This window comes from Zea mays, chromosome 5 (assembly GCF_902167145.1).
Source record: "Zea mays cultivar B73 chromosome 5, Zm-B73-REFERENCE-NAM-5.0, whole genome shotgun sequence".
Taxonomy (NCBI): domain Eukaryota; kingdom Viridiplantae; phylum Streptophyta; class Magnoliopsida; order Poales; family Poaceae; genus Zea; species Zea mays.
In genome coordinates, this window is record NC_050100.1 from 220,612,828 (window position 1) to 220,624,726 (window position 11,899).

General features: G+C 40.7%; 1 protein-coding gene across 1 annotated transcript; it reads left to right on the forward strand.

Moving 5' to 3' along the window:
* The first annotated feature begins 1,165 nt into the window (after positions 1-1,165).
* Positions 1,166-9,194, forward strand: LOC103627825 (RRP12-like protein). The gene is made up of 19 exons (XM_020538719.2): positions 1,166-1,820; positions 2,131-2,662; positions 2,769-3,023; positions 3,368-3,459; positions 3,946-4,143; positions 4,266-4,457; positions 4,539-4,760; positions 5,601-5,767; positions 5,861-5,954; positions 6,044-6,100; positions 6,181-6,309; positions 6,414-6,485; positions 6,875-6,988; positions 7,155-7,319; positions 7,417-7,545; positions 7,743-7,844; positions 7,940-8,016; positions 8,177-8,302; positions 8,382-9,194. The coding sequence occupies exons 1-19, from the start codon at positions 1,281-1,283 to the stop codon at positions 8,941-8,943; spliced, it is 3,825 nt and encodes a 1,274-aa protein (XP_020394308.1). The 5' UTR covers positions 1,166-1,280; the 3' UTR covers positions 8,944-9,194.
* The last annotated feature ends 2,705 nt before the right edge of the window (positions 9,195-11,899 follow it).

The window sequence follows — 11,899 nt, forward strand, 5'->3', positions numbered from 1 at the left end:
TGCAACTAATCTCCTCACAAGCCCTAGCGAAAATCTGGCCAAAAGAGGGCCTTTCATCGAACATCACCGTCACATTCTTCATTCCATCAAAACTAACATTCTCATAAACATCTTCCTCCATGCTTCCTCCATGGTATAGTGTCACTAGGGTGTCCATCTATTGCAAACAAGTATTCATAACTCAATAATGCCTAAATACTTACTAAGTAATAAATAAGTAATAGCTACTTATTAATCTACTAATGTCTAAATACTTACTAAGTAATAAGTAAGTAATAGCTACTTACTAACTAATAACTATATAGTAACTATTAAATGACCGCAACAAACATGATTGCATAATGTACGAAAACAAGGTATACCTGAGATCGTGGATGAGGCAAGCTAACGGTGGCGAAGGTCGAGTCAGACGGATACCTATGTAAAAAAATAGTAATGTCAGTAAAAAATCTGACAACACCTGCTCTATACAGTGAGATTTCTAAAACATGCAAAGAAACAACACTGCAATGCACACTAACCAACACAGAAAACCGCATGATAGCTACATACTAAATAATATGCTAAACAATGTGCTAAACAATATACTAACTATATACTCTCTAACTTTCCTCCATCCAATATACTAACAATATGTTAAACATATGCTAGCAATTTACTAACTATATAATCACTGACTATATGCTTATGTAAACAAAATGCTAACCATATACTAACTATATACTCACTAATTTTCCTCCATATACTAAAAAATGTGTTAAGTAACTATTTTTTTTAAAAAATACTTGCCACCGGACACACGGAGGGCTGGGCGGCGTGGAGCGGCCTCGATGGCGGGGAGAGAGAACGAGGCGCCTCGGCCTCGGCGACGGTGACCGGGGTAGCGGAGCGGCCTCGGCGGCGGGGACAAAACCCGCGCGAGGAGAGAATGGCACAAGAAAATAGGCTAACTAGTTTTCTTCCATGTTCAGCGCCAAAATCTATGACACCCAGCTTGAGGCTACGCTGACGCCGTGTCAGCCTTGCTGGCCAGCGTGACAGGCCATCCTATGTAAACGGAGTTTTTTTTTCATATAATGGGCTAAAATAAAAAAATCGGTCCCCTTTGTGTGTAACAATAGGTCAATAGCCCACTTAAAAAGCCCGTACCCGCTCGCCCCAACGAAACAAAACGACGTAGTTAGAGAGTCCGTCTCCCTCAAAACCCTAGAGCGTCAGCTGCCGAGCTCACTGTGTATTCGGTCGGCGCGTGCCGCTTCCCATACCCCCGCGCGCTCCCCATGGCCGACGTCGACATGGCTGACCTCCCACAGACCCCGCGATCCACCGCCGGCGACGACGACCTCTCCTTGCTGGACGGAGAGGGCGACCTCGCCGCCGCCATCCTCGCGCGCCTCGGCGGCTCGCCGCGGGAGGACTTTCAGCACCTCTGTGCCACCGCCGCCGCCATGGCGCAGGCCGTTAGCGACCAAGGAGTGCCCGCCACCCCAGTAGCCTACTTCGCAGCGGCTGCTGCGGCGCTTGCCCCGCTCGCTCGCGCGGGGGACGCCGGCGCCGACCGCCACGTCGCCGGAGCGCTCCTCGCCTTCCTCTCCGCGGCGCTGCCGGCCCTCCCGGCCGCAGTGGTGCGCGCCCGTGGCCGTGAGGTCGCCGATGACGTGATGCGCGTGCTCGATTTCCCTTCCACGCCTGATTCAGGCGTCAGGGCGGGGCTGAGATGCCTCGCGCATTTGATATCTGCGGGGGACAGGGCGAACTGGGAGGCGGTAGAGCCTTTATACACTGTGATTCTGCGCCTCAGTACCGATCACCGGCTAAAGGTCATACAAAGCTGACACTCTCCAACTGTTCCCATTTAAATTTTGTTCCCTTCCAAAGTAACTAATGATGCTCCTCAATCCTCATTGAGTGTGCCAATGCGGTAATGGAACTTGATTGTATTACCGTTTCTCATCTAGCTAGCTTAGAGTCACAAACTAGCCAACCAACAACTACTGTAAAGTATCATTTAGTATCACTGAGAAGTTTGAAATCATTCGCCACGACTTCTATAAAAGTTGAACCATGCTCAAAATGTGTAGTCCATTCACATCAATTCACTAATTCATGGCTTACTTTGGTGGGTTATAGGTGCGGAAACAATCTCATTCATGCTTGCATGATGTTCTCCTGAGTTTTCAAAGGCAAACAATTTTGATTCCAGCAAGTGAAGCAATAACAAGATCTTTTGAGCGGTTTCTGCTGCTTGCTGGAGGATCTAGTGCTGTAAATACAGGTGTATCAGAGGAAGGCCCCAAGGGGGCTAAGGAGGTCCTGTATATTTTGAATGCTTTGATATGCTGCCTTCCCCTTATGGCCTCCAAACCTTCCAATACTATCTTGAAATATTTTAAACCACTATTAGATTTGCATCAACCAATTTTGATAAGGAGTCTTCTGGACATTCTGCATGCTGTTTGTGAGAGTCCAACCGTACAGCTCAAATCTGATGTGTTATTGGACCTTCTGTGCTCGTTGGGTCTGTCAGTGTCTTCAGAAAGGAAATCAGGAGATGAAATGGCTTCAATTGCACGACTTCTACATGTTGGCACTAAAAAAATTTACAAGCAAAACAGGGACATTTGTGTTGTAAAACTTCCATTGATATTTACCTCACTTGGAGGTTGGTTCTTTCTTTTCATAAACTTAGCATTTATTAATTGGTCAATGATGCTTACATAGATTGCCATGATCATCGCTGAACTTTTTTTTTGTTAATTGCTTGTCAGATATATTATCAAGTGAATTCGAAGAGGCGAGATTTTCATCTCTGGAGGGTTTTAAAGGTTTAATAGATAACTGCATTGATGAAACCTTGGTGTCACAGGGTATTGCTCAGATGAAGGCTAGACATCAAGGGTTGAAATCAGATCCAACAATCATAGATAAGATATGTGCTATCCTAGAAGGCTTGCTAGATGTCCGCTACAGTGACGTCTGGGACAGATCATTTCATGTAATTTCAGTGGCATTTGACAAACTAGGTATGTGTTTCAGTACCTCAGCATATCCTCCCACATGTATATGATTATGTTAATGCATTTCATTCTGCATCATGTCAGTTATGATGGTGACAATAGATCATTGTTTTTGTTATCTATAGCTTAGCTGTATTGGAGATTTGGGGTTTCTAGTCTTATCTGGTCACAGCTCACACAGGCAACCATTTTTTTTATTCTTGGGCTCCGATACTTGTAGAATCAAACTGACTTGCTATGTTCATTTTTGGATGAATTTGATTATTTTATTTCTTTTACTTCTGCTAGTTAGATACTTGTTATTAAGGGTCACGAATTCCTGAGCTGAGATCTATAACATTTTAAAACAGGAGAGTTTTCAGCTGATCTATTGCCCGAAGCAGTCAGGAACTTGGCAGACATGCAAAACTTGTCAGATGATGACTTTTCCTTTCGGAAGCAGGTACCTTTTCCCTCTAACTACAGACACTTAAATCCTCCTTGCTTAGCTATCTTACCAAATATAAGAACACATACTTCCTCTGGTAACAAATAAGTGTTGTTTTGTCACTTTGTGTTGTGTATAGTCAACCAAACTTTGACTACGGAGTAAATTACTTTTAATGTATTTAATTGGGATTTTTGAAAATGACACAAGTAGGTTTGTTTTGGAAAATAGTTTGGCAATTATAATTTCCTTGTGTTTTCTAACTATATTACAAAAAATTATAACCAAAGTCGTGTTTTTGTAAATCACCCCCATTGTCCAAAGTTTGACTTATTGTGACTGGAGGGTGTAGAGGATATGGGGGTTGTCAAAATGCTGCTTAGGGGAATCAAAAAATCTTGGTTGTTGTGCACTAGCATTGTCATGTTCTGATTAACATATATTCCTACTGCAAGAATTTATTTGGTCTTTGATTAGTCAATCCCTGCCTTCTTTTTGCAGCTTGATGCATGTCTTGGTTCAGCGGTTGCTGCAATGGGGCCAAAGAATATTCTGGAAATTCTTCAGATTCAGTCAATAAGTGATGAAAATGAATGGATTCTCCCTATTCTGGAGAAGCACATTGTTGGTGCCAGTTTACAATTTTTCTTAAGAGATATTCTGAGTATGGTTGGAGCCATAGAGAAAAACATTCCTAAGGTATTTGGTATTCATTGAAAATTCTCTGCTTTACAAGAATAAGAATAACTTGAATACTTGATTTTTGACTGAGCTCTTACTTTGTGCACTCTCACTGTGTTTTGGATATATGAACTGAGCAGCTTTTGAAGCATGACAAGCTTTTCTCTGCCAAGAGAGCTGAAGGTTATGTGTATTCTCTGTGGTCTTTGTTACCATCTTGTTGCAACTACCCATGTGATACGTCAAGCAATTTTAGAGTTTTACAAGATATTTTATGTGACACTCTGCAAAACCATCCTGCCTTGCATGGCATTGTTTGCTCCAGTATTCAGGTGTTTCTCATGGTCCCGTTTCTGTTATACAAATTGTTTACCCTTTTGAATGCCTTTTATATTATCTTGTGTTCTTTGTAGGTTTTAATCAAACAAAACAAAAAAGCTCTGTCAGTTTCTAGGGAAGAAGACATTCTTGCTGAGGATGAAATAAGCAAATCTGAAAGAAGAGCAAAGGAACGTTATACTCAAAATCTGGCTGAGGAAAACTTGAAAGCGATACGTGCTTTCTCTTCTAAGCTTTTGGAAGTACTTTGTTCTATATTCTTGATGTCTTCGAATGATGCTATTGGATTATTGCAGGTATATCAAGTAATTTCCTTTGAAAAGACTTCTTGACCATGTTGCTGTGGTTGAGTCATCGAGACTCGAGAGATCCATTTTCCTATAGCTAAGGACACGTTAAGCTTTTATATTTTTGGTGACTTATTTGTTTTGGCTTCTCGAGTTAGTATTCGAAGAGCATATTTCTCTTTGCTAGGGTTGTTGATTATAGCTTCATATCACACTCCCATCATATCCTCAATGATGTCACTTGAAATTCGACAGTGAAACTCAATGATTTCTGTGTGCTGATTGATGAAACTATTCCTGTTGGAAACAACTTGTCATCAATACAATTGTTATGACCGGCAAGGTGTACAATAGAAGGCCCAAGGCCCAGTCGGCTATAGGAGAAAGCCATGGCGCTGAGCCATAGCCGCCGGGTTGGTAGGGCGATTAGGGTTATCTGAGAGTGAAAATAGGAGAAGATTTAGATAGATTAAGTCTAAGGTGGTTGAGTCAGATTAGATGATGTATTAGGGTGCCTGTGCTATATAATGCACAGGAGATGATTAATAAAGATCAGAGGAGAATTAATCTAAGAAAAGGATTATTTCCCCCTCTCACCTACACCAGCCAGCCGCCGTGCCCAGCACGGTGCCACCAGTTCGCCGCCACCGATCCAACTGGCCGCGCCCCCTCTCTCCTCACCCCTAGCACCTCAGGCCAAGGCGTGGTCATCCCAACAATAAAGGAAGTTTAACATTTTGTGGATTGAAATTACAGTTCTCTTTGTGTGGGTCTATTAATTGAATTGATGATTGCAATTCAGTTATGTACTTAATTAGTTAATTTTCATATTTTCCCTCTTTATTGTAGCCTGCGATAAGTGAGATAGCTTCCATATCAGACAAAAACGTTGTTGGGAAATTCTTCCTTGATGCAATAAGAAAGTTGTTGGATGCTACAAAGGCTGTTAATGCAGAGCCTGTGGATGATAGTTCAATGGAAATTGAAGCCGATTCCAACAAAAATAGCATGAAGAGGTTTGTATGGTTTATGATCTTGAAATTTCTTAGTTATTTGTAGATTTTGATTGAATTTCTGATGTTGATTTTAAGCCTTGACTTGAATACCAGGGCTCTACTTTTGGATTTTGCAGCTTCATTGATGCCTGGTTTAGCTGCAAAGTCTATCAATGTGTTGTTCAGTTATGTGAAACCTGCAATTAAGGTACATATCTGGTTTAATGCAAATTAAGATTATGTTTTTCATGTAACCATGAATCTAAGTTCAGTTTACCACAATTTTTTTGTTTATAGGACAGCGACTCTTTGATTCAAAAGAGAGCGTACAAGGTCCTGTCAATGCTGCTCAAGGTCTGTTAATATTTTTCAGTTCTCCATACAATTGTGCACATAATATGTTCCATTTATTTAATCAATGTTAATTGTTTCAGGATGCTGAATTTATTGAAAAGAATCTGGATGTCCTGTCAGAATTGATGATTTCGTCACTACCATGCCAATTTCCCTCGAAACGTTACAGACTCGAATGCCTATACCACCTTATTGTTTACATTTTGAAGGTTGGGAAAAAGAGGTGGCCGTATCTTTTTTGTTGTTGTTGACAAACATGTATTTGTATCCGGGAGAGCAGTAACAAGAACTGTACACTTGTCTATATCTGCAGGATTCATCTATGGTTAGAAAGAGAGAAATTATTAGTTCATTCATCACTGAAATACTTCTTGCATTGAAGGAGGTAATCTAAAGTTTACGTTTGGTTCTGGAGGATTTTTCAACTATTAGTTTATAACCAGGAATGCTTATCTCAACCAGGTAGCTGGCAGAAGTTTTAGCTGTGCAATATTCATGTTCAAATGTTACATTCACCTGTATTAGAACAATAAAGTTGGGAAGTTTTTTTATGAATGGTGTTTCAGAAATTCCAACCTAAACTTAATACTTACGTTATTAGTTTGCTTCTCACCTTTTTGGACATCTATCAGTATGATTTATATAATATGCAGTTTCATGTTTGGTCGTCCATGAGAGTACTTGTTTATTCTGATAGGACAGCTTTTGCTAATACATGTGGCATACCAAATAAACTCATGTGATTAACAGTGACCGGCTGATGTTTATTGACAGGCCAACAAGAAAACCAGAAACAGAGCTTATGATTTGCTTATTGAAATTGCCCGTGCCTGTGAAAATGCTGGAAATGACGAGGGGAAGGAGGGCTTGCACCAGTTCTTTGGCATGGTACTTCTTTACCCTCTGTCAGTACTCAGTACCATTCTGCCATGTTTTGTGTTTGCACATAGCGATTAATTGTTCGACAATTGAATATGAGATCTCTGTTCTATGTTGTATTCCTATACATAAGATACTCATCATATGGTTTATTTTTGTCTGATTTTATGTTTAGGTTGCTGGTGGTCTGGCCGCTGGTCAAACGCCATATGCAATTAGTGCTGTTGTAACTGGGTTGGCTCGGTTGACTTATGAATTCTCAGAGCTTATCGGAGTCGCATACAATCTCCTTCCTCAGACTTTCTTGCTTATGCAAAGGAACAACCGGGAAATAGTCAAAGTAAAGCACACAACAGAATTCTTGCTTATATCTTTACCCTTTCAACCATCTATAATATTTTGTCTGACTTTTACACTTGCATCGACGTTGTGGTCAGGCGAACTTAGGTTTTGTCAAAGCTTTAGTTGCTAAATCTAAAGCTGACATATTGCATGAACACTTGACTGGAGTTGTTGAGGGCCTGCTGAGCTGGCAAAGTGATACAAAGAATTCCTTTAAAGCTAAGGTATCTGTTGTTTTTTATTTTGCAGTATTTTTTTGTATGGTTAAAATTATTTAATTATTGTCATTTTACTAGTCTAAAGACATGTGTGGATGTGATAATATTTGTTTTGTTGCTATAGTTCTGTATTAGGATAGATACAAAAACTTTAGTATGCATTGTTATCCTTTTCTTGGTCTAACTCCACATCCTATTGTTAGGTCAAGTCACTCATAGAAATTCTTGTGAAGAAATGTGGTTTAGACGCTGTGAAGGCTGTGATGCCTGAGGAGCATATGAAATTGCTCACGAATATTAGGAAGGTAACATCCATTGTTTTATGCCACTCTTCAAAAGGAACATATTTTCTCTCCAATCTTAACCTTTTATGATTGAGTGCATGTGTGATGTTTGCCAGATTAATGAGCGAAAAATGCGAAAGGCAAAATCTTCTGAGGATGGGGATGCCATGTCTATGGCCTCAGGAGCTACAAGGTATCCTTTATTCGGTGGAAGGAAGTGTATGGTCTTGTAGTTGGTGTCTTGATGATACACACCTGAAAAAAACAGAATCCATTGGTAGTTCTAGCCTTCTAGGTTTGGGGAAATTAATGTTTGTTCCTAATTCTAACTGTCCGTTCCATGTTTCCTACAGGCAAAGTAGGTGGAATCACACACAAATGTTTTCGGACTTTGGAAGTGATGATGAATCAGATGGTCCTTTTTCTACCCAACATACTGCTACTTCTCGATCTCGTACTGAATCAAAAGCTTCAACTCGGTACGTGAGGTGATAGCTGCGTACACAGCGAGGTTCTCGTTAGCAACTGAAATAATATTCTTTTGTTCATCCTTTCTAGGTTGAGTCGGAGGCGCCAAGGAGATAAGAAACTACTAGACAAGTTCATTGACCATTCAACTGGCGACCCCCTAGATTTACTTGACCAGAAAACGGTGCGGTTGGCTCTCAAATCAGCAGCAGGGAAAAAGAGGGCTGCACCCGATGACGACGACGATAAGTTCGAGGTGGACCCTGAAGGCCGTATAATCGTGCGCGAAGAGCGGGAGAAGTGGAAAAAGAAGCCGGCCCCTCGTGACGACGAGGAGGCTGATGGAAAGAGCTCTGTCAGAAGCCAGTCCATCAAGAAGAGGAAGACATCCGGCTCTGGCTGGGCCTACACTGGTCATGAGTACACCAGCAAGAAAGCCAGTGGTGATCTGAAGAAGAAAGACAAGATGGAACCTTACGCGTACTGGCCGCTGGACCGTAAGCTTCTCAACCGCAGGTCGGACCGCAAGGCGTCTGCGCGCAAGGGTATGTCCAGTGTCATGAAGATCACCAAGAAGCTCGAAGGGAAGAGTGCAAGCGCCGCGCTTTCTGCTAAACGGTCGGGAAAAACGAAGCACAAAAAGAACAAATAAGTGGGTAGTGGCGAAGCTTCCTACTTTATAGGAGCCGACCAGATGATTTTTTTGGAGAAATTTGCTACCATTTTTTTTGGTGGGTAGGGGTGGATTTCGGTCTGTACAGTTCGGGAATTCAGAACACCGTAGTTCTTGTCTTTTCGGATAAGTTTTGTATTAGAACCTTGACACTTTGGTGTTTGTATTAGACTGGATCGTGATTCGTTCTGATTGTTTGGTGACTAGTAAATCTTGTGTTTTGTTGTGCACTTGTGCTGACTACCGAAAAACATTGAGAAAAAAAGTTATGCTAGTTTGGGAACTCTATTTTTTCAAAGATCCAATATAAAATAAACTAATTTTTCTTGGGAAAATAAAATTCTCTTGGAAAAATAGGGTTCTCAAACTAGCCTTAAAAACAAAACCCTAGAGATATATAATTATATGAAAAATAATGATGAGAAACGGTGATGCAGTTTTGAACTCGAGTTATGACTTTTATTTAGTGATCACGCCATGTGTTTCGGTTTGTCTGGATTCGAATTCTATATTGTGCTTAGGCGCTTGCAGGTCACACTCCTATGGGTACCGGATGTTTAGATATATTGAGCTTGATTGCGTCATTTTAGTATTAGAGTTAGAGTATTTTCAACAACATGACCTATAAAAATACCTATAATTCAAAAATAAGTATATTTTTAGAATTTAGGGCACCAATAAAATATCCCGCTTCTCAAATCTAGATTATAGGACAGCCCACAACAGAATAATATATTTTAGGCACTTTAGAGGGCGACCTATAATTTTTGACCAAATTTTATGAAATAAGACACAGTTGGAGATATTTCAATTTAAGACATCAGCTTGAGACATTGTTGGAGATACTTGTACTGATTAGAAATTATGTGAATTGTTTGTGAGATTCTTTACTTGTATGGTTATTCTAGATGATGTCTCTAGTTAGAGTTGATGACTAGCACATGTATTAGTTGATGACTACATTTCACAAGTCATGAACATGGAGATGTTAAACTAATAATGTGGGTACAAGTATGACATGACGCTGGACCGATTCACCGTGAGATGTTGTAATATAGTTTTCATTTTGCAACATGTATACTGTGTACTTAGATCTGAGATTGTCGCATGTTCTCAAGATGTGAATTGACTTACTTAGGGATTATCAAACGCTACTATGTAACTGAGTAGTTATAAAGGTAGTTTTGGGTTTGTGAGAAAGCATGCTGTGAGGCATGGTCAACCAAGATATAATTTGTCCCTCTCTTCTTGAGAAAGATATCTCTTTGCACCTCAAGTGATTGGATCAAGAAATGCATGGTCGTGATAGGGTTATGTTAACCAATTAAAAGATTCTAATTCACAGTATCGAGAAAGAGGGGTCTGTTTAGAGCCAGACCAAATATCGTGAGATAAAGGGAACAACATGTACGTAATGTGCAATGATTCGTCTGATATGATCTTTACGTGTGCATATGAGTTGAGATGTCTTGCTAGAGGTCGATATTAATTATTAGGCCAAGTAAGAGTACTTTTGCCATGTCTATATGTACGTAAACCTGTAGGGTCACACACTTAATGGGGAGGAAGCCTAACTCGAATTAGATCCGAAATTAGACATGGTTTAGGTTTACTGATGGGTCTCAAAGTGAATGCATATATAATGAGGGGCAGGGGCTCAATTAAGAGAACCCTAATTCGTCACCATTAAACGAGCAACCGTCGCGAACCTAGCCGTTTATAATGTGACGCTTTCTCCATGTACATGTGGATATCTCGGAGGTAATGTATCTGGAGCACTAGGACGAATCGCGCGAGGACGCGAAGGATGTCGGTGACTGCACAACACTGCTCGACACGTTCGTCTACATCGAGACGTCTTCTGTTGCTCTGCGAGTCTAGTGGTAATTCCATGACCTATAACCACAGTAGTTTTTGGTTTTATGTTGTTAAATTTTTTGTTTTGCGCTAGTATAGCCTCCTCGTAATCCTTTAACTCTTACCCCTCTATTTATGTGTGGATTCAGATTTTTTAGAAATGGATTCAATCAAGAGACATCACATCAGCATCAAACTGTCGATAATGACCACATAGCACGAGCTCCAACCAGGGTTCACCATTTCATTTCCATCTGTTTTCCAGCTACCCCGCAAAAACTAAAATCGGAGCCAAAAAAAAAAAGAAAACGGTAACCGCTAGGGAAATCGTCGGATCTCGTTGACTAAGCTACTGCTCTCGCCGCCTGTCCGAGGCTGGTTGCTCGCACGCCTGATCTGTCGGCTACCGAGAAATCTCGCCAAGAACCGAGCTAGGCCGACCGGATCTCACCGATTTAACAACGGGTTTGGTCATGGCCGTCGCCTGGTCTGTGTCCGCGCGAGAGCGTGGAGCAGCGAGAGTTTTTTTTCTTCTAAAACGTCGCAGAGGATCTAAGAGAGAAGACAAAATAGAAACATAGCCGCTGAAGAGTCAGCGCCAGGTACGAAGAACGCCTGATCTAGTGATCTGTGGTGCGGCGTTTGGCGCCCCTGGGTACGAAGAGTTAGTCCAGAAATAGATATATGCAAGTTTAAAGACGTGTGGTACGTTCAAATATCTAGAAAAAAATTGTAGATCTAAGTGTTATTTCTTAATAAGTTCAGGGACCAACTCTCTTAATTAAATAGGTGCAGCTCAAATTCTGCTATTGTTTAAAAAAGGTGGAATTGTGAGAGCGCCGCAAGCTTAGTTTTTTAAAGCTTTTCCACGTTAAAAATTTATGGAGCGGTCCGAAACAAAATTTAAGTTTTGTCGGCCTTTTGACACACTTGAACAAAAATGAGGGAAGCACATTTCTTGGTTATTCGCCATACTATTATGTTTTCAGGTAATACAATTTGAAAAAACAATAAAGGTACTCCATCAGATTATAACGTAACAGCAACAAAAAAAATAACAAATTGCAAAAATAGAAAA